The sequence below is a fragment of the Eubalaena glacialis genome, chromosome 9 (assembly GCF_028564815.1).
Source record: "Eubalaena glacialis isolate mEubGla1 chromosome 9, mEubGla1.1.hap2.+ XY, whole genome shotgun sequence".
Classification (NCBI taxonomy): domain Eukaryota; kingdom Metazoa; phylum Chordata; class Mammalia; order Artiodactyla; family Balaenidae; genus Eubalaena; species Eubalaena glacialis.
Window position 1 is genome coordinate 115,244,811 of NC_083724.1, and position 19,615 is coordinate 115,264,425.

At 35.8% G+C, this 19,615-nt stretch overlaps 1 protein-coding gene across 9 annotated transcripts in view; it reads left to right on the top strand.

The window, feature by feature from the left end:
- The window catches only part of HMBOX1 (homeobox containing 1), a 181,174-nt gene that overhangs the window by 72,353 nt on the left and 89,206 nt on the right, over positions 1 to 19,615 (top strand). For all 9 annotated transcript variants that reach the window (XM_061200742.1, XM_061200745.1, XM_061200743.1 and 6 more), the window contains exons 2-3: positions 9,883 to 9,962; positions 16,703 to 17,179. In XM_061200742.1, the coding sequence (XP_061056725.1) occupies positions 9,940 to 9,962; positions 16,703 to 17,179 (500 nt within the window). In that variant the 5' untranslated portion in view covers positions 9,883 to 9,939. The remainder of the gene's footprint in view (positions 1 to 9,882; positions 9,963 to 16,702; positions 17,180 to 19,615) is intronic.

Genomic DNA, 19,615 nt, shown 5'->3' on the forward strand with positions numbered 1-19,615 from the left:
TCTGAAGTCAGGGAGTCTGATTCCACCAGCTCCGTTTTTTCCCCTCAAGACTGCTTTGGCTATTCGGGGTCTTTTGTGTCTCCCTACAAATTTTAAGATTTTTTGTTCTAGTTCTGTAAAAAATGCCATTGGTAATTTGATAGGGATTGCATTGAATCTGCAGATTGCTTTGGGTAGTATAGTCATTTTCACAATATTGATTCTTCCAATCCAAGAACATGGTATGTCTCTCCATCTGTTGGTATCATCTTTAATTTCTTTCATCAGTGTCTTACAGTTTTCTGCCTACAGGTCTTTTGTCTTCCTAGGTAGGTTTATTCCTAGGTATTTTATTCTTTTTGTTGCAGTGGTAAATGGGAGTGTTTCCTTAATTTCTCTTTCAGATTTTTCATCATTAGTGTATAAGAATGCAAGAGATTTCTGTGCATTAATTTTGTATCCTGCAACTTTACCAAATTCATTGATTAGCTCTAGTAGTTTTCTGGTGGCATCTTTAGGATTCTCTATGTATAGTATCATGTCATCTGCAAACAGTGACAGTTTTACTTCTTCTTTTCCAATTTGTATTCCTTTTATTTCTTTTTCTTCTCTGATTGCCGTGGCTAGGACTTCCAAAACTATGTTGAATAATAGTGGTGAGAGTGGACATCCTTGTCTCGTTCCTGATCTTAGAGGAAATGCTTTCAGTTTTTCACCATTGAGAATGATGTTTGCTGTGGGTTTGTCATATATGGCCTTTATTATGTTGAGGTAGGTTCCCTCTATGCCCACCTTCTGGAGAGTTTTTATCATAAATCGGTGTTGAATTTTGTCAAAAGCTTTTTCTGCATCTATTGAGATGATCATATGGTTTTTAGTCTTCAATTTGTTAATATGGTGTATCACATTGATTGATTTGCGTATATTGAAGAATCCTTGCATCCCTGGGATAAATCCCACTTGATCATGGTGTATGATCCTTTTAATGTGCTGTTGGATTCTGTTTGCTAGCATTTTGTTGAGGATTTTTGCATCTATATTCATCAGTGACATTGGTCTGTAATTTTCTTTTTTTGTAGTATCTTTGTCTGGTTTTGGTATCAGGGTGATGGTGGCCTCATAGAATGAGTTTGGGAGTGTTCCTTCCTCTGCAGTTTTTTGGAAGAGTTTGAGAAGGATGGGTGTTAGCTCTTCTCTAAATGTTTGATAGAATTCACCTGTGAAGCCATCTGGTTCTTGACTTTTGTTTGTTGGAAGATTTTTAATCACAATTTCAATTTCATCACTTGTGATTGGTCTGTTCATATTTTCTATTTCTTCCTGGTTCAGTCTTGGAAGGTTATACCACTCTAAGAATTTGTCCATTTCTTCCAGGTTGTCCATTTTATTGGCATAGAGTTGCTTGTAGTAGCCTCTTAGGATGCTTTTGTATTTCTGCAGTGTCTGTTGTAACTTCTCCTTTTTCATTTCTAATTTTATTGATTTGAGTCCTCTCCCTCTTTTTCTTGATGAGTCTGGCTAATGGTTTCTCAATTTTGTTTATCTTCTCAAATAACCATCTTTTAGTTTTATTGATCTTTGCTATTGTTTTCTTTGTTTCTATTTCATTTATTTCTGCTCTGATCTTTATGATTTCTTTCCTTCTGCTAACTTTGGGTTTTGTTTGTTCTTCTTTCTCTAGTTCCTTTAGGTGTAAGGTTAGATTGTTTATTTGAGATTTTTCTTGTTTCTTGAGGTAGGCTTGTATAGCTATAAACTTCCCTCTTAGAACTGCTTTTGCTGCATCCCATAAGTTTTGGATCGTCGTGTTTTCATTGTCATTTGTCTCTAGGTATTTTTTGATTTCCTCTTTGATTTCTTCAGTGATCTCTTGGTTATTTAGTAACGTATTGTTTAGCCTCCATGTGTTTGTGTTTTTTACGTTTTTTTCCCTGTAATTCATTTCTAATCTCATAGCGTTGTGGTCAGAAAAGATGCTTGATATGATTTCAATTTTCTTAAATTTACTGAGGCTTGATTTGTGACCCAAGATGTGATCTATCCTGGAGAATGTTCCGTGCGCACTTGAGAAGAACGTGTAATCTGCTGTTTTTGGATGGAATGTCCTATAAATATCAATTAAATCTATCTGGTCTGTTGTGTCATTTAAAGCTTCTGTTTCCTTATTTATTTTCATTTTGGATGATCTGTCCATTGGTGTAAGTGAGGTGTTAAAGTCCCCCACTATTATTGTGTTACTGTCAGTTTCCTCTTTTATAGCCATTAGCAGTTGCCTTATGTATTGAGGTGCTCCTATGTTGGGTGCATATATATTTATAATTGTTATATCTTCTTCTTGGATTGATCTCTTGATCATTATGTAGTGTCCTTCCTTGTCTCTTGTAACATTCTTTATTTTAAAGTCTATTTTATCTCATATGAGTATTGCTACTCCAGCTTTCTTTTGATTTCCATTTGCATGGAATATCTTTTTCCATCCCCTCACTTTCAGTCTGTATGTGTCCCTAGGTCTGAAGTGGATCTCTTGTAGACAGCATATATATGGGTCTTGTTTTTGTATCCATTCAGCAAGCCTGTGTCTTTTGGTTGGAGCATTTAATCCATTCATGTTTAAGGTAATTATCGATATGTATGTTCCTATGACCATTTTCTTAATTGTTTTGGGTTTGTTTTTGTAGGTCCTTTTCTTCTCTTGTGTTTCCCACTTAGAGAAGTTCCTTTAGCATTTGTTGTACAGCTGGTTTGGTGGTGCTGAATTCTCTTAGCTTTTTTTTTTTTTTTTTTTTAACTTTGGGTTTATTTTATTTATTTATTTATTTATTTATGGCTGTGTTGGGTCTTCGTTTCTGTGCGAGGGCTTTCTCTAGTTGTGGCAAGTGGGGGCCACTCTTCATCGCGGTGCACGGGCCTCTCATTATCGCGGCCTCTCTTGTTGTGGAGCACAGGCTCCAGATGCACAGGCTCAGTAATTGTGGCTCACGGGCCTAGTTGCTCCGCGGCATGTGGGATCTTCCCAGACCAGGGCTCGAACCCGTGTCCCCTGCATTGGCAGGCAGACTCTCAACCACTGCGCCACCAGGGAAGCCCTCTCTTAGCTTTTGCTTGTCTGTAAAGCTTTTGATTTCTCCATCAAATCTGAATGAAATCCTTGCTGGGTAGAGTAATCTTGGTTGTAGGTTCTTCCCTTTCATCACTTTAAGTATATCATGCCACTCCCTTCTGGCTTGTAGAGTTTCTGCTGAGAAATCAGCTGTTAACCTTATGGGAGTTCCCTTGTATGTTATTTGTCGTTTTTCCCTTGCTGCTTTCAATTATTTTTCTTTGTCTTTCTTTAATTTTTGCCAATTTGATTACTGTGTGTCTCGGCGTGTTTCTCCTTGCATTTATCCTGTATGGGACTCGCTGTGCTTCCTGGACTTGGGTGGCTATTTCCTTTCCCATGTTAGGGAAGTTTTCGACTATAATCTCTTCAAATATTTTCTCTGGTCCTTTCTCTCTCTCTTCTCCTTCTGGGACCCTTATAATGTGAATGTTGTTGCGTTTAATGTTGTCCCAGAGGTCTCTTAGGCTGTCTTCATTTCTTTTCATTCTTTTTTCTTTATTCTGTTCAGCAGCAGTGAATTCCACCATTCTGTCTTCCAGGTCACTTGTCCGTTCTTCTACCTCAGTTATTCTGCTATTGATTCCTTCTAGTGTAGTTTTCATTTAAATTATTGTATTGTTCATCTTTGTTTGTTTGTTCTTTAATTCTTCTAGGTCTTTGTTAAACATTTCTTTCATCTTCTCGATCTTTGCCTCCATTCTTTTTCTGAGGTCCTGGATCATCTTCACTATCATTATTCTGAATTCTTTTTCTGGAAGGTTGCCATCTCCACTTCATTTAGTTGCTTTTCTGGGGTTTTATCTTGTTCCTTCATCTGGTACATAGCCCTCTGCCTTTTCATCTTGTCTTTCTTTCTGTGAATGTGGCTTTTGTTCCACAGGCTGCAGGATTGTAGTTCTTCTTGCTTCTGCTGTCTGCCCTCTGGTGGATGAGGCTATGTAAGAGGCTTGAGCAAGTTTCCTGATAGGAGGGACTGGTGGTGGGTAGATCTGGGTGTTGCTCTGGTGGGCAGAGCTCAGTAAAACTTTAATCTGCTTGACTGTTGATGGGTGGGGCTGGGTTCCCTCCCTGTTGGTTGTTTGGCCTGAGGCAACCCAACACTGGAGCCTACCTGGGCTCTTTGGTGGGGCTAATGACAGACTCTGGGAGGGCTCACGCCAAGGAGTACTTCCCAGAACTTCTGCTGCCAGTGTCCTTGTCCCCAGGGTGAGCCACAGCCACCCCCCGCCTCTGCAGGAGACCCTCTAACACTAGCAGGTAGGTCTGGTTCAGCCTCCCCTGGGGTCACTGCTCCTTCCCCTGGGTCCCGATGCACACACTACTTTGTGTGTGCCCTCTAAGAGTGGAGTCTCTGTTTCCCCCAGTCCTGTCGAAGTCCTCCAATCAAATCCCACTAAGCTTCAAAGTCTGGTTCTCTAGGAATTCCTCCTCCCTTTCCCGGACCCCCAGGTTGGGAAGCCTGACTTGGGGCTCAGAACCTTCACTCCATTGGGTGGACTTCTGTGGTATAAGTGTTCTCCAGTCTGTGAGTCACCCACCCAGCAGTTATGGGATTTGATTTTACTGTGATTGCACCCCTCCTACCGTCTCATTGTGGCTTCTCCTTTGTCTTTGTATGTGGGGTATCTTTTTTGGTGAGTTCCAGTGTCTTCCTGTCGATGATTGTCCAGCAGCTAGTTGTGATTCTGGTGTTCTCACAAGAGGGAGTGAGAGCATGTCCTTCTACTCCACCATCTTGGTTCCTCCTCCTATAGTAGATTTTTAATTACCTTTAATTCATGCTATTTGGTTCTACTCAATTCATTTCTCTTGGGTCAATTTTGATATTTTCTGTCTTACTGGGAAAACATTTTTCTCTTCGGTTTTCAAATGAATTGCCAAGAAATTGCATTTGTATTTTCTTAGCTTTGTCTTATTTTCTTAATTCTCTCCTATACTTATGATTTCTCTTTTCATTTTGACTATCGGGAGTTTTCACTCTCACTCTTTTTTTTTTTAACCCCTTATTAGACTATCTGAGTGATTCTTTAATCATGTTTCAGAGAGCTAGCTTTTGGACTTATTTATGCTTTTTATAACTTTTTTACTTTATATTAACATCAAATAGTATCTCTTAGTTCCTTCTTCCTAGTTCAGTTTGATACAGTTTGTATTTTTTCTAATTTCTTATTTACTGGGTGTCCCCCCGCCCCCGCCTTTTAAAAATATTAAAAGCTATTAAGGCCATAAATTTACTTCTGAATACAAATTTTGCTAGGTCACCTGGGTTTTTATTATGATTGTTAAATCATAGCTATTTTTTGTCGTAGCTTACTATGTAGATCATAATTTCTCTTTCGATTTCTTCTTTGATCCAAAGATTATCTAGGTCATCTCGTCATTTATAACTAAAAATATTTTTGGTACCTTTTCCTAAATTTTTTATACTACGTATCTCTGAAATTAGTTTATTGATAATATAATTTCTGTTTTTTGTTTTTTGCAACTATATTTGTCTCTTCTACAAGGTATACTGAAATAACTCAGTATATTTGTATCTTTTTTTTTCTTTTCTTTTTTTTTAATTTTTGAATTTTATTTTATTTTTTTATACAGCAGGTCCTTATTAGTCATCAATTTTATACACATCAGTGAGTATATGTGTATCTTTAAAAATAAAATTATTAAAGTTTTAATAAGTTTTGCTTTATTATCTGCTATGTTATTTGGTATATACAAGTTTATAAATCTTATATATTGGTCATAAACTGTATATTTTACAATTGTATAATCTTTATCCTACTCGATACTTTTTTTTAAATATAAATTTATTTAATTAATTTATGTATTTGGCTGCGTTGGGTCCTCGTTGCCGCACGTGGGCTTTCTCTAGTTGCAGCAAGCAGGGGCTACTGTTTGTTGCGGTGTACAGGCTTCTCACTGCGGTGGCTTCTCTTGTTGCGGAGCACGGGCTCTAGGCGCACAGGCTCAGTAGATGTGGCTTTCAGGCTCAGTAGGTGTGGCTCACGGGCTCTAGAGTGCAGGCTCAGTAGCTGTGGCTCATGGGCTCTAGAGTGCAGGCTCAGTAGTTGTGGCACACGGGCTTAGTTGCTCCGTGGCATGTGGGATCTTCCCAGACCAGGGCTCGAACCCGTGTCCCCTGCATTGGCAGGTGGATTCCTACCCGCTACGCCACCAGGGAAGTCCCCACTCAATACTTTTGACCTTAAAATTATACCTCGACTGATACATGTTTCTCTGCAGTTACTTTAAAACAAAATACTATTTTCCCCAAAAAGATGCGCATTTTTCCCCCAGGTGTCTTCTTGACCGTGAAAAGATGAGACCTTTAGAGTACTTTCTGCCTCTCTTCTGTTTTCCCCTCATTCTCTTCTTTCAGATCTTAGGAGTACTTTTACTTCTGCCTCACTCCATCTCACCTGCCTACAACTCTTTTACTTTGAATAGATAGTTTAGTACATCTTGAATAGATATCTATTAAAATTTCTTTGGGGATAAAGTCCTTCGTTTAAAGAGTCCTTATTTTTCATGTAAGTTATACATTCTTAGATATTCAGTTATTATCTAAATGTATATTATATGATATAAACTGAAAGTTTCATTGCTTATATTACCCTTTCTCATCATCTTCCCTGTTACCACGTCTCTATTCTGGTTTATTTTTTCTTAGTTAGAACCCTTTCTCAATTGTTTTTCTCAGTTGGGGTAACTGAGAAAATATACTCTCTGAATTCTTGCATATTTGCAATTTTTTTCATATATCAAAGTGTAAGTTTTGTTGGTATAGAATTCTTTTCTCTCTGTCCCCTGTGAATGTTCTTCAACTCTCTCTTTCTCTCTCTTTTTTTAAAGTATAACAGATTAGAAGTCCAATGAGGAGCTGATTTTTTATCTTTTATAACTTACTTGCTTTTTATAGCTGGGTGCTTATATATGATTCAGCATCCATGAATTTTATCCCTGATACCTTTTAATGTACATTTTCTTTTATTATAACACTCTGCTTTTTGCAGTAATAAAATATACATAATATAAAATTTACCATTTTAACCATTTTTAAGCATACAGTTCAGTGACATTAAGCACAATAAACATTGCTGTACAACCATCACTGTCATCCATCTCTAGAACTTTTTCATCTTCCCAAACTGAAACTTTGTACCATTAAACAATAACTCCCCCTTACACAGCCCCATTCAAGCACCATTCTACTTTCTATTTGAATTTGATGACTCTAAATACCTCTTAAAAGTGGAATTATACAGTATTTGACCTTTTGTGACTGGCTTGTTTCATTTAGTGTTATGCCTTCAGGGTTCATCCATGTTACGATGTCAGAATTTCCTTCTTTTTTAAGGCTGAATAATATTCCCTTATATGTTATGTATGTACCACATTTTGTTTAGCCATTCATCCATCGATGCACATTTGAGTTTGTTTCCACCTTTTGGCTTTTGTGAATATGCTGCTATAAACTTGGGTGTACAAATATATTTTCGAGTCCCTGCTTTCACTTCTGGGTATACACCCAGAATTGGAATTGCGGATCTTATGGTAATCTGTGTTTAATTTTTTTGAGGAACTGCCATACTATTGTATTTTCCATAGTGGCACCACCATTTTACATTTTCATCGGCAGCACACAAAGCTTTTATTTTATCCACATCTGTGCCAATCCTTGTTATTTTCTGTTTTTTGATTATAGCCATTCTAATGGGTGTGATTTTAATATACATTTTTAATCTGTCAGTTTTAAAAAAATCTGTCTCCTATGCTAGGAGAGCTCTGTGACGTTGAACCTGAGAGTAGAGAACTCATAGCACCTTGCTTGCTTGGTCTTCTGTTCTTAGAATATTTTATTTTTATAGAATATTTTGAGCCCATTTATATCTGAAATATAAATGACATAAATTCAGTGATTTGCAGTTATACAAATCTGTATCAGTGTCTTAATCTCAGTTTCCTCATCTGTGAAATGAGGGTCTTTGGTGATTTACTTCCTAGATTGTCTGATTCAGCTGTAGCATCATTCTCATACTTACAGAATAAAGGTCAGAATTACTGCAAGGCATTTACCAGCCCTCCATAGATTGTGGAAGTCCTCCCTTTCTACCTGTCTTCTCATACATACATGTTAAAGGCCAACAACACAGGTCTACTTATTCCCTAATCATCCTTCATAATCTCTTTTAATTGTTCCTTCTCCCTGATTCTTTCCTCCACTGATTCTAACCTCCCTTCACACTTTGGTTTGGTGGAAGTCTTACTCTAAACTTCAGGTAACAGCTGAGATCTCACTTGAAGAAGTCTTCCCAGTTCTCTGTGACCTAAATTAATTTCTAAATTGTTATTCTCATAAACCTTGAATTTTTAGACTTATCACATTATGCCTTTTATTAGAAGGATGTGTGTGTGTGTGATTTTTATTTGACCCTTCCCCATAGTTTAATAAGGTCCTACACTGCTGGGACCATATCTTACTCATATTATGACCTTGTGCCTATGTCAGGGCAAGTAAGTACTTAGTATATTTTAACTGAATTTGAGCAAGAGTGGAAAAAACGTGTATTGACCAGTAATCAGTTTTGTGGCTTGGTGTTGCTAGGAAATGTAATCAACAATATTTTCAGTAGATTTTCTTTGTATTTTGTATCTACCTTTAGGACCAGTGTTTCTTAAGTCAGCAATAAAATTAACTACAGCAGGAACTTCATTAAAGCTACAATTTTAGGATATGAAATGTGAAAGGTTTCTAACTTTACCCTGTACATTTCACATATATCATTAGTCACTGTTAGACACTTTGGTCTTGCTTTATATAATTCAGTGCTGAATGTGTATTTTAATGTGAGAGTTTTTGACATCAACATTTTTAACTTTCGTCTAATTTATAATATTAACTTTGAGTTCATGGAAATAGCTGCCTCTATAGATTATGGTTTGAAACTGCTGATAAGTTCAGTCAGTAATACATGATCTTTAGCTCCTAAACTGTGAATGGTAGATTTCACTTTTTGTTCAGATCTATGTCTGAATTGAAAGGGGTCACAGTGTCTGAATGCTGAATAAAACAGTAGAATGCTAATCAGAAGATAGAAGTACTAGACTCACTCCATTATTAACTTACACTCTGTTCAGGAATCGACATGGGTATTGGTGTCTTTTTTTAACTGGTATTAATAGTCCCTGCTACTTGATAGTTTGTGAAGTGCTTCATCACCACCATTTTAAAAATGTTTTAAATTCTTGTAGCGTTTTGAAGTAGTTATCTATTATCCCTGTTTTATAGATGCGGAAATTGAGACTTAGAGAAATTCAGTCACTGAAGATTTGGCTAGCAGTAAAATAAGTAATAGACTTGGAACTAGACCCCAGGATTTACCCCGCAGTTAAGACTATTAGCTGCAATCATGCTGTGGTGTGTTTTTTTGTTTATAGGATTCTACATAAATGCACTGATGTTATTATCAACAAGTTATCTTGAATGTCACTACAGTGTGTGTATTTATATATATTTCACTGCATGTTTAAATCTGTTTCCCTCGGTGGTGTCTGGTAACAGATTAAACTTCAGGGGTATGATTTTCATTACTTTTTCCAAGTGAATGATTTTGAAAGCTATCAAAAGCATTTTTCTATTTTTAAAATTTTCCTTCAAACCAATGTTTCCTTTCACAATTACAAAATAATTTAAAAAACATGATTATCTGATGTTAACTGTTAATCCTTAAGTATATAATTAAAATTTTTGTTCAATACTTGATTAAAAACTATTTCTGAATTTTCTCTTTATTCTACAGAATGATAAATAACGCTGATCATCTCTAGAAAAGATATTGATTCACCTCATGTAAAGTATGCTCAGTTCCTTTCCAGTGGTGTAAGTATCTAATTCTTCTCTTAATTTTCATCCTCTCAATTGTTTTAATAAAATTAAAAAATCATTATGATTATAATCCAAAAATGACAGCAGACATTTGTAGAGGTGAAAGAATTTTTTCATAGTTATGTGGTAAGAAATGAATTTTCAAATCTATCAACTTTCTCTTTTACCATTTCTGTTTCAAGTTTGAAGTCTAACATTAATTTTCAATTGAACATAAAATTACATATAATTTTAAACTGCTTAATAGCCTAGAAATTTGTGAAACAGATGGCTGGTATTAAATACCTTGTGACAAGCAGAATATTGGAAGAATGCTACCTTAATGCTGCCTTTTGTTTGCAAACTACTAAGCACCTTAGCCATTTTCTTTACCTACTGGGAATAATAATGTAGTTAAGTCTATTAGCTAATGTAGCTGGTAGACTTTTCTTTGGAGTCTGGCAAAAAATACAAATTGGATGGTGGTATTATGTAGAGAGTTTTTTTTGTGCTAGGACATGAGCTGTAACCACTAGTTCATATTAAATAGGCCTCTGAATAAAAGTATTCTGGGAATTTCAGGTATTAGAGAAGATAAAGTATCTATTAGCTCATTAAGTTCATCTTTAGAGTCTAGTGCAGAGTGCCTTTAGCATAAGCATTTTCTAAAATTTGGTGCAATCTATATTTCAATTAAATTCCTTCTGTTTTGGTTGACAGTTCTATAATCCAGTAAGTAGACATTAAGATAGATTTTCCTTGTTATTTAGGTTTTTCGTTAAACTTTTTTCTTCTCTCATTGGCTTTATCATATATCGAAAAGTCTCTGGAATAGGCCAGGTGGTGTGAACTGTAGCCTGAGTTGCTGCTAAGTAGCTGTGTCCTTGGGAAAGGGAAGGCACTGTGTTTGCTTTGGGCCTGAGTTTCCCTTTTTTAAAAAATACAATTTATTTGTTAATGGCTATTTTCTATAACCATCAGAATGTAAGCATCATGAGGCCAGGAATTTTTGCCTAATTTGTTTCTTGTTGCGTCCTCTCTACCTTGTACATGGTCTGACACATAGGGGTCACTCAATCAATGTTAGTTGAATGATTTTTGTCTAAATGGTCTCCTGTTCTCTGATTGCACACCTAATTTATATCTCCCTCTATAAACTTGCATGTTTTTATCAACACTAGGATTTTATTTTCCCAAATGTGTATAAGGTGGCTGTAATTTAAAAATCTCAACCTTAATTAGTGGTAATTTAAAAATAACTATTAAAGTGTGATTGTAAATTGAATATAATCTTCTTTTTCTCAAAATCTTTTTATTATGAAAAGAACATTTTTATACTATTATCTGTAGTCATAGTCTCTCTTCTTTGCGTTAGTCAGTTCTGCCATTGGTTTGAATTATAGAATCATTTTACCATACGGTGAAGCTCAATCCCCAGCAAATCTTCATTTCTTACGTATTCTCACTCTTGTCATTTTCTTACTTTAAAACTGCCTCTCCTTTGATGGTAATAATAATTGTGAGAGTAATGTGCCATAAATAGTAAGAAGGGCCTTAGTACATCTTTAGTTGGTTAATATTATGACTGATGCAATAATGTGTTAAATCATCATGGAATAAATACCATGTATGACAAACAAAACTAATATATGACTAGACCATATTTTGCCTAGTCATTCTAGATAAAAAGATAAAGACAGCAGTCAAGCTGAAGAAAATGCTGTGTTATCCAATAAGATCTTATTATCTGTTGATGATTTACAGGTAAGGTAGTTGTGTCATTTTTGCACATATGATTTCAAGATTAATCATTTGTGAATGCTTTAACCTTCATGCTTATAGGATTTAGTTTAAGAAAGTATGTTCTGGACCTCGGGCCTTATGCAAGAAGGGTTTACATATCCAAGTAGGGGTAAAATTTATTGTAAAATACATTTACTATTATGGTCTAATAGTATGGTCTTTTAGAATGTCAGTTTATGAACTGAGGCATAATTCCTGAATTTAATTGTTCTTTTATGCTTCAGACATTGTCTGTGTTATTACAGTGTCGAAATTCTTCTCACATCATTTTCAATTATTGTTGGCCTGAGTCTGCATTCAGATTAGTAATTTGAAGTGAAAGATGTTCCTTATCCTGTGAACAGTTCTTCTGCTACATAGGAAAATTAATTCAGTTCTTACATGTTATCTTTTTCTATTATAAAAGAATTGCTGGTATCATGGACTTAGATGACCTTTGTAGGTCATTTTTGCCATAATTTCATGATTATGTGCTTAAACTAGGTGAATTATAAGAAATAAAATTCGAAAATGACAGAATGTGTACCTTTGTTTATGTTAATGCCACTGGAATATTGTTCTCAATATCCAAGAAAGCTTCTAATCTTGGCATTTTCCTAGTAAAATATTGTACCTTCAGTGTCATATGCATGATTTGATCCTGCTCATTATGCCACTATCATTCTGCTCTATAGGAGTCATACATTTTATTCTAGCAATTGTAGATCTTTTTACTTTAGGTATATCTTTGTATTAGGGACCTCTCTTGGTGCAAGGCATAGACATCTAATTTAAACAAGGTGAAGCATAAATGGAAGTTTATGCTCTTACATAACAATATAGCAAGAAGAGCAGGGGTGGACTTCCGTGGTGGTCCAGTGGTTAAGACGCTGCACTTCCACTGCAGGGGGCACACGGGTTCAATCCCTGGTGGGGAAGAAGAGCAGGGATGAAGTAGGGGCTTAGGAATGACTAGAACAATGGATATGAACACTGTAGAACTTTCCCCTTTGCTCTGCATTTCTTAGTATGCCTGCTTTGTTTTCCTACAAACTAGCTTCTTCTGCATGGTGAGGAATATACCAGACTAACATCTTCCCACAGCTGAGCACAGTTACAGGGACTGTCCATCTTCCTTCTACTCTAACCTGAATATTTTGAGGAGAACAAAGCTTGGTTTCCTTGTGTGCCCACCCTGTTGGCCAGAAGGTAGGGTATTTTGAGTGACATCCCCAAGAACATGTGATTGGAAACAATGAGGCATTCTGTGCAGACAAAATAATAGGTGCCTTCTGTTATCTTCTTTTATGACTTTGGATTAAAAGTGTTTCCCATAGTCAAGGAATCTGAAATAACATAATATTACATTGCTTCAGATACTGTGGAATCTTTAGTTCTGGTAGTTCTAATATAAGCTTTAGGATGGATACTTTTCAATTAACAGGTTAAATTCTTGTAATTTATTTTAGTTTTATGCTAATATATACAGAGTGCTGTTCCATACAGAGAGACGTTTGAAGAATTATATACAGAATACTATCTGCTCTGATATAAATGGGATAGGAAAATATCATAATTGATTTTTTTTGTCTGTATAATAAAACAGTCCTTGAAATCTTGTATCTAAACAAGGTCAGTTTATGACGAATTTTGAAAGTATGAAGACCTTCAAAGCATGAAGTTAGCAATGGACAACTCCATTTTCAAGAGAAAAGGATAATGTTTAGAAACCTGAATTTACCAAATCAGTAAGTTAAGAGGTAAATTATTTGGGTTACTAAAGGGATTTGGCAGCTACTTTTAAAAAGAACTTCCTAGGATTAAGAATTAATGTGTTACTAAGCGCTTGATAGAAAGGACCAAGGGCTGAGGGTTAAGATAGAAACTAAAGTGTCAAGTGTCTCTTATAAGCCATTAGGAAGATGTTTACACAGCTTTTTCAACAAATTTTGAGTGTAATATACCTACTGAAAAATGTACAAATCAGTAGTGTACAACTTGGTGAATGTTCATAGCTAATGTACCTATGTAATGTAACTAGCATAGAACAGAACATTACCAACACTGCATAGCATTTTAATAATAGAGCATTTGTGTTAAGCAAGGTGTACTATTCTTTTGACATCAGTCAGGAGGAAAAGTAAATGAGTTACACTGGTTGAAAGTTTTTTTTTTTTCTCTCTCTCTCCCAAGTAGCCGATGGTATGTTATGGGGGGCGTTGGGGGGGGGGTGGTATATGAAGCTAACAAGAAAATTATCAGAGTACAGTTGTAATTGCCAAAGATTTAGAATAGCTAATAATTAGCAACAGTCCAGGTCTCCAAAATAGAATGGTAAACAAAACTGTGGTATATTCCTACAATGAAGTACTATTCAGTAATAAAAAGGAACAAACTGCTGATACATACAACATCGTAGATGAATCTCAAAAACTTTATACTGAAAGAAGCCTTACACAAAAGAGTACATAGAAATTCCATTTAGATGAGGTTCTGGAACAGACAAAAGTAATCTGTCGTGGGAAAAATATCTGAGCAGTGATTGCCTCTGAGGGAAGAGGACAGGGACTGACCAGGAAGGGGCATGAGGGAACTTCCTGGGGTGATGGTAATATTCTGTAACTTCATAGGGATTTGAATTTCACAGGTGGATGTACTTCTCAGAACTCATAGATGGTAAACAAATTTGCATATTTTATTTTATGTAAATTTTACTTCAAGAGAAAAAATACCTGAACAAATACTGAGCTCTAATTAATGATATACATGTGGAAGTATTTAGGGGGAAGTGTACAGATGTCTGTAACTGATTTTGAAATGCATCAAAAGATGAGATGAATAGAGGGATGGATGCATAAGGAATGGATGGATATGTAGTAAAGCAAGTAAAATGTTAATGGTAAAATCTAGGTGGTTAGTGTATGGGCATTAACTGTAAATTTATTTCAACTTTTCTCTGTGTTTAAAATTTTACATTATAAAACCTTGGAGGAAAAAACTAGGCAATCAGGAAAGAATGTAATAATCATGAAAACAGGACTTTTATGATGAATAGCTTGTCACAAATGAATATTGGAAGAGGGCAAAAGAAAATGTTTATAGGTATAAGGCAGATACTGTGGCCCATGGGCACAAATGACCTGCAGCATTATTATTTTAGGTCCACAAAATGTTTGTTTTTATTTTTAATGAGCCTGTCTCTAAAACTAGAACTGTTTCACATAAAAATTATAGAGCTCTGCCTGCTTATTTTAATTTAATTTTATTTATTTATTTTAAAATTTTATTTATTTATTTATTTATTTTTGGCTGCATTGGGCTCTCTCTAGTTGCTGCCAGCGGGGCTACTCTTCGTTGTGGTGCGTGGGCTCTAGGCACGTGGGCTTCAGTAATTGTGGCGTGTGGGCTCTAGAGCGCAGGCTCAGTAGTTGTGGCGCGCGGGCTCAGTTGCTCCGCGGCATGTGGGATCTTCCCGGACCAGGGATCGAACCCGTGTCCCTTGCATTGGCAGGCGGATTCTCAACTGCTGCGCCACCAGGGAAGTCCCGCCTGCTTATTTTTAAAAAGACTTAGAAGACAAAGCAATCATTGCAATAGAATAGAGACTCCAAAGGTAGATACAGGTTTGTGTAGAAATTTTGTATGTGATAAAGGTGGCATTTCAGACCAGAGGAGAAGAGATGTATTACTCAGTAAAGCATATTGGACAAATGAGCTATCCATTTGGGAAAAGATAAAGCTCAAATCCTTTCACACTCATTAGGTAAATATAAATTCTAGATGGAGCAAAGATCTTAAATATAAAAAACTGTTACTAGAACCCCTAGTCCATCAGTAGAGTGGTTTTATCTAAGTGGTTTAAACTGGAGATTTAAAAAAGGACAAAAGCCTGTGTCCCATATCATCTGATTCCAGTAAGTCCTGCCGTATATTGGAAAGCAGAATGATGCATGCTTTTGGAGTCAGTAAGGTTTAAATCTTTTCTATGTCTTAATCGGGCTTGTTTGCAAGATACAAAAGCATTGTGAGCCTTAGTTTCCTCAACGATCAATCAATCAATATAAAACTTAAAAAGAAACTACAGGGGGTTGTCGTGAGGAACTGAGATTATATTACATGAAACTCTTGCCCAATGCCTGCCTAGAGTGCATGTTCAATAAATTTTTAGTATAGAGGGATAGAGAAACAGATCTCCAACAGCTTAGGGGAACTGGCCCAGAGTAGAAGTTTACCTGGAAAGGATGAGAAAATTCTTTGACATTTACTTCCATCAGCAGGCACTTACTGAGAGCCTGCTGCATGCCATGCAACGTATTTGGCACTAGAACTATAAAAACAAAAATAGAAGAAATTCCCACTTAAAAAAATCTTAAGAAAGTCAGGTTTTATAAGAAAGGAATTCAAGTAGTGAGAATTTTTATGATATTTGACAACTCCCTTGAACTTAATATTGTTATTGACTCTGAGACATTTTCTGGTGTGCGACAGTATCTTGTGTTAGTTAAAGGAAGCATAATGTAGAAGCAATTTCCTAAGAAAAATGAATAGTTCAGTTTGGCCACAACCACGAAAGATCCATTTCTTGGGATAACTATTAAGAGAGAATACATTACAGAGATGAAATACTCATGAAATTGCAAAGTGGTGGGTGAAATGGTGCTTGATAAATTTTTTTATGTGCCTTTCTTACTTTTCCATTTAAATATTCTTGCTGGTTATTAGTATTTACTTGGGCTAAGCTTACCAAACTGTTTGTCTACAGTAAATGAAGTCACAGAGTTCCTAGGTCAGTTTTGCTGATAAAACAAAATATTACTGTTATTATAATATGATAATAATAATGTCTTAATCATTTTCAGTAAAGAAGTTGATATAGAAATATTTTATCTTCTTTGCATTCTCAATACATAATGATATATTCTTTGGTAGATATTGTAAATAAAGGAACTTAAAAAAATGTTTTTTTGTTTTAGTTTGCTGGAAACCATGTCTCACTATACAGATGAACCCAGATTTACCATAGAGCAGATAGATCTGCTTCAGCGCCTTCGACGTACTGGAATGACTAAACATGAAATTCTTCATGCCTTGGAAACTTTGGACCGTCTTGATCAAGAGCATAGTGACAAGTTTGGAAGAAGGTCCAGCTATGGAGGAAGTTCATATGGGAATACTACCAACAATGTTCCAGCATCTTCCTCTACAGCTACAGCTTCCACACAGACCCAGCATTCTGGAATGTCCCCATCACCTAGCAACAGTTATGATACCTCCCCACAGCCTTGTACTACCAATCAGAATGGGAGGGAGAATAACGAGCGATTATCCACATCCAATGGAAAGATGTCACCAACTCGCTACCATGCAAACAGCATGGGTCAGAGGTCATACAGTTTTGAAGCCTCAGAAGAGGACCTAGATGTAGATGATAAAGTAGAGGAATTAATGAGGTTAGTTCCTTTCTTATTCAGAGTCCTCCAAATGTTTATGTTCTTAAGACTGATTTTGAGTAATAAAGCTGTATTTCAGCTCTTTACCTGTAAGAACTGTGATGCCCCCTCCCCCTTTAGTGATAAAGAAAAAAATTAAAATTTTTATGTTTTTAATTCAAAAACATTTAATTTTCTTCTCTACTTAAGTTCTTTCTCTTTGCTGCTTGATAAGTCTTTTCCATTCTCTCTGTTATCAAAGCAAAGGTTAGCCTTCTCTTTATGGCTCTAATTACTAACATCTGCATTTTCTGAATTTCTAACAAACATTATAATCCTTAAATCCATTGTAAGTACTTTTTCTGATAGGATGACTTTATCATGATATGTATACTCTTAATTTTTCCCTCCAACATGCCAATCAACAAAATAATTTTGAGCACCTATTTAAAAAGCAATGTTCTTAAGCAGAAAAATAGACATGGTTTCTACCCCTAAGAAGCTAAAGTTCTAATTTTAGCAATAGATGCCATACACACACACACACAAATTTAATGTTATCTCTTACAAAATAAGTGTAAACACTTAGAGTTTGAAACACTGAGAAAAGAAGTCGAGTTTCAACAGAGGTGATTAGGAAAGGCTTCACCCTGGACCTGGGACATTTTGAGGGCAGCACTGATGTGCTTTCCATTGTTGTGTCTCCAGGATCTAGAACTGTCCTTGGCACATGTTAAGGGCTTAATATGTCAAGTGAATGGATGAATTTGAGCTAAGCTTTAAAGGATAGCTTCTGTTTTGAAATATAGGAGCTTTATTTAAAGTTAAGGGAACGGTAACAGGTAGAAAAGGCAAGACATGATTAGTCTTATAAAAACTGCAGATTGGCTAGATATGGTAATAAGAATAGTATATTAAGAGGCAGTACAGATTTGGGGAAGATTTGAATTCCATATACATAATTTATGTTTAACTTGGTGGAAATTAAAGGAGTTCTTTCAGGTCTGTAGGAAAGAGTTGATAAAAGCATTGTTTTCAGTAGATTATCACTACTGTAGTAGGGAGGAGAGCCTGCAGGTAGATGAGTTACAGTATATATAAAAGAAACTGTAGCAGGAATTTGTCAGAAATAAAATTATAACCTATAATTATGAGTTGTAGTTCTTCTGTAAGACTTTACGACTTGAAGATAGTATAATGGTGAGTTAATACTGCCATATGGAAGATCTATCCTGTAGTACCACAAAGGTAAAATATCTTCTGAACAAACTGTCCTGAATTTATTTTTAGGGTGGAAATGCCATATAGGGAATTCTGGGCTAAATGGACTATTGTATCTATTGGGTCAGCCAAAAAGTTCGTTTGGTTAATGAATATGTTGTTCAATAAAGTTTTTGGTGGAAATGAAAAATGTCTTTATTTTTACTTAAAACCGAACGAACTTTTTGGCCAACCCAATAGATTTCGACGTAATTCCTGTAATGAATAGTTTCATAGAGCAGCTACAGGACCCTATTATTTAAGCTTTGTGAAACTGAAGCTTTATTTAAGCTGGCCAAAGTTTAGATGTTCCTTTTGAATTTAACATCTGTATCACTGTCAAGATTAAGAGAGAGGACCATTTGGGCAAATAGAAGTTACTTTAGTAGTTAAAATGTAAGAAGGTTAGCTTTTAATTATGCTAAGTAGAGTGGGTATCAACAATAAAATTTGTTAGAATGCTAGCCTGTTTTTTGTTGTTGTTGCTGTCGTTAATCAGTTTTAATGAGCTTTAAAAATAATAGTTAGTTCCCAAATGTGTGTTAGCCTAACAAGAAATTTGGGAAAACTTTCTTTTTAACAAAAGTCTCTGGAAGACTGTCCAGAGTCTAAAACTTGACTATAACGATCTAAAAAATTGACTATTAACTCTAAGGTTATCATAATGTTGTAGTTCAACTGTGTCCTCAAAATAAACAGGAAACCTATTTAGCCAGGACTAAGGTTTGTAGTTAAATCCAGCAATTACACACATTCAAGTGTCATCATTAGATATATATGTGTTTATAATTGTTATCAATATTTAATTTACATACATCCTACCTTGTTGCATAGGTAGGATACTTTATGGCTTCTTTCTTAGAACTGCTCCTGTGGTGTCCTCTACTCATCTAGTGGTCTCGTTGAACCTTCTGGCTCTGTGGTCCTCTGCCATTGCACCCTCACCCACATCTGCACTCTTCCTTTGTGCCCACCTCTTGTTTTTCTCAAGTTTGCAAATAGTACCAATCCTTAGGTTTGAGGGAGAAGTTGATTACATGACTGGTTTCACTTTTAATCATTACAACCATGCTGTGTGTGAGGTAGAGCAGAGAAATTGAGATTCACAAAAATTAAGTAATTGACCCAAAAAAACTTAAATATTAAGTGGCAGAGCTGAATTCTAACCCATGTCTTTATTACCAGTGTGTCTGTCGC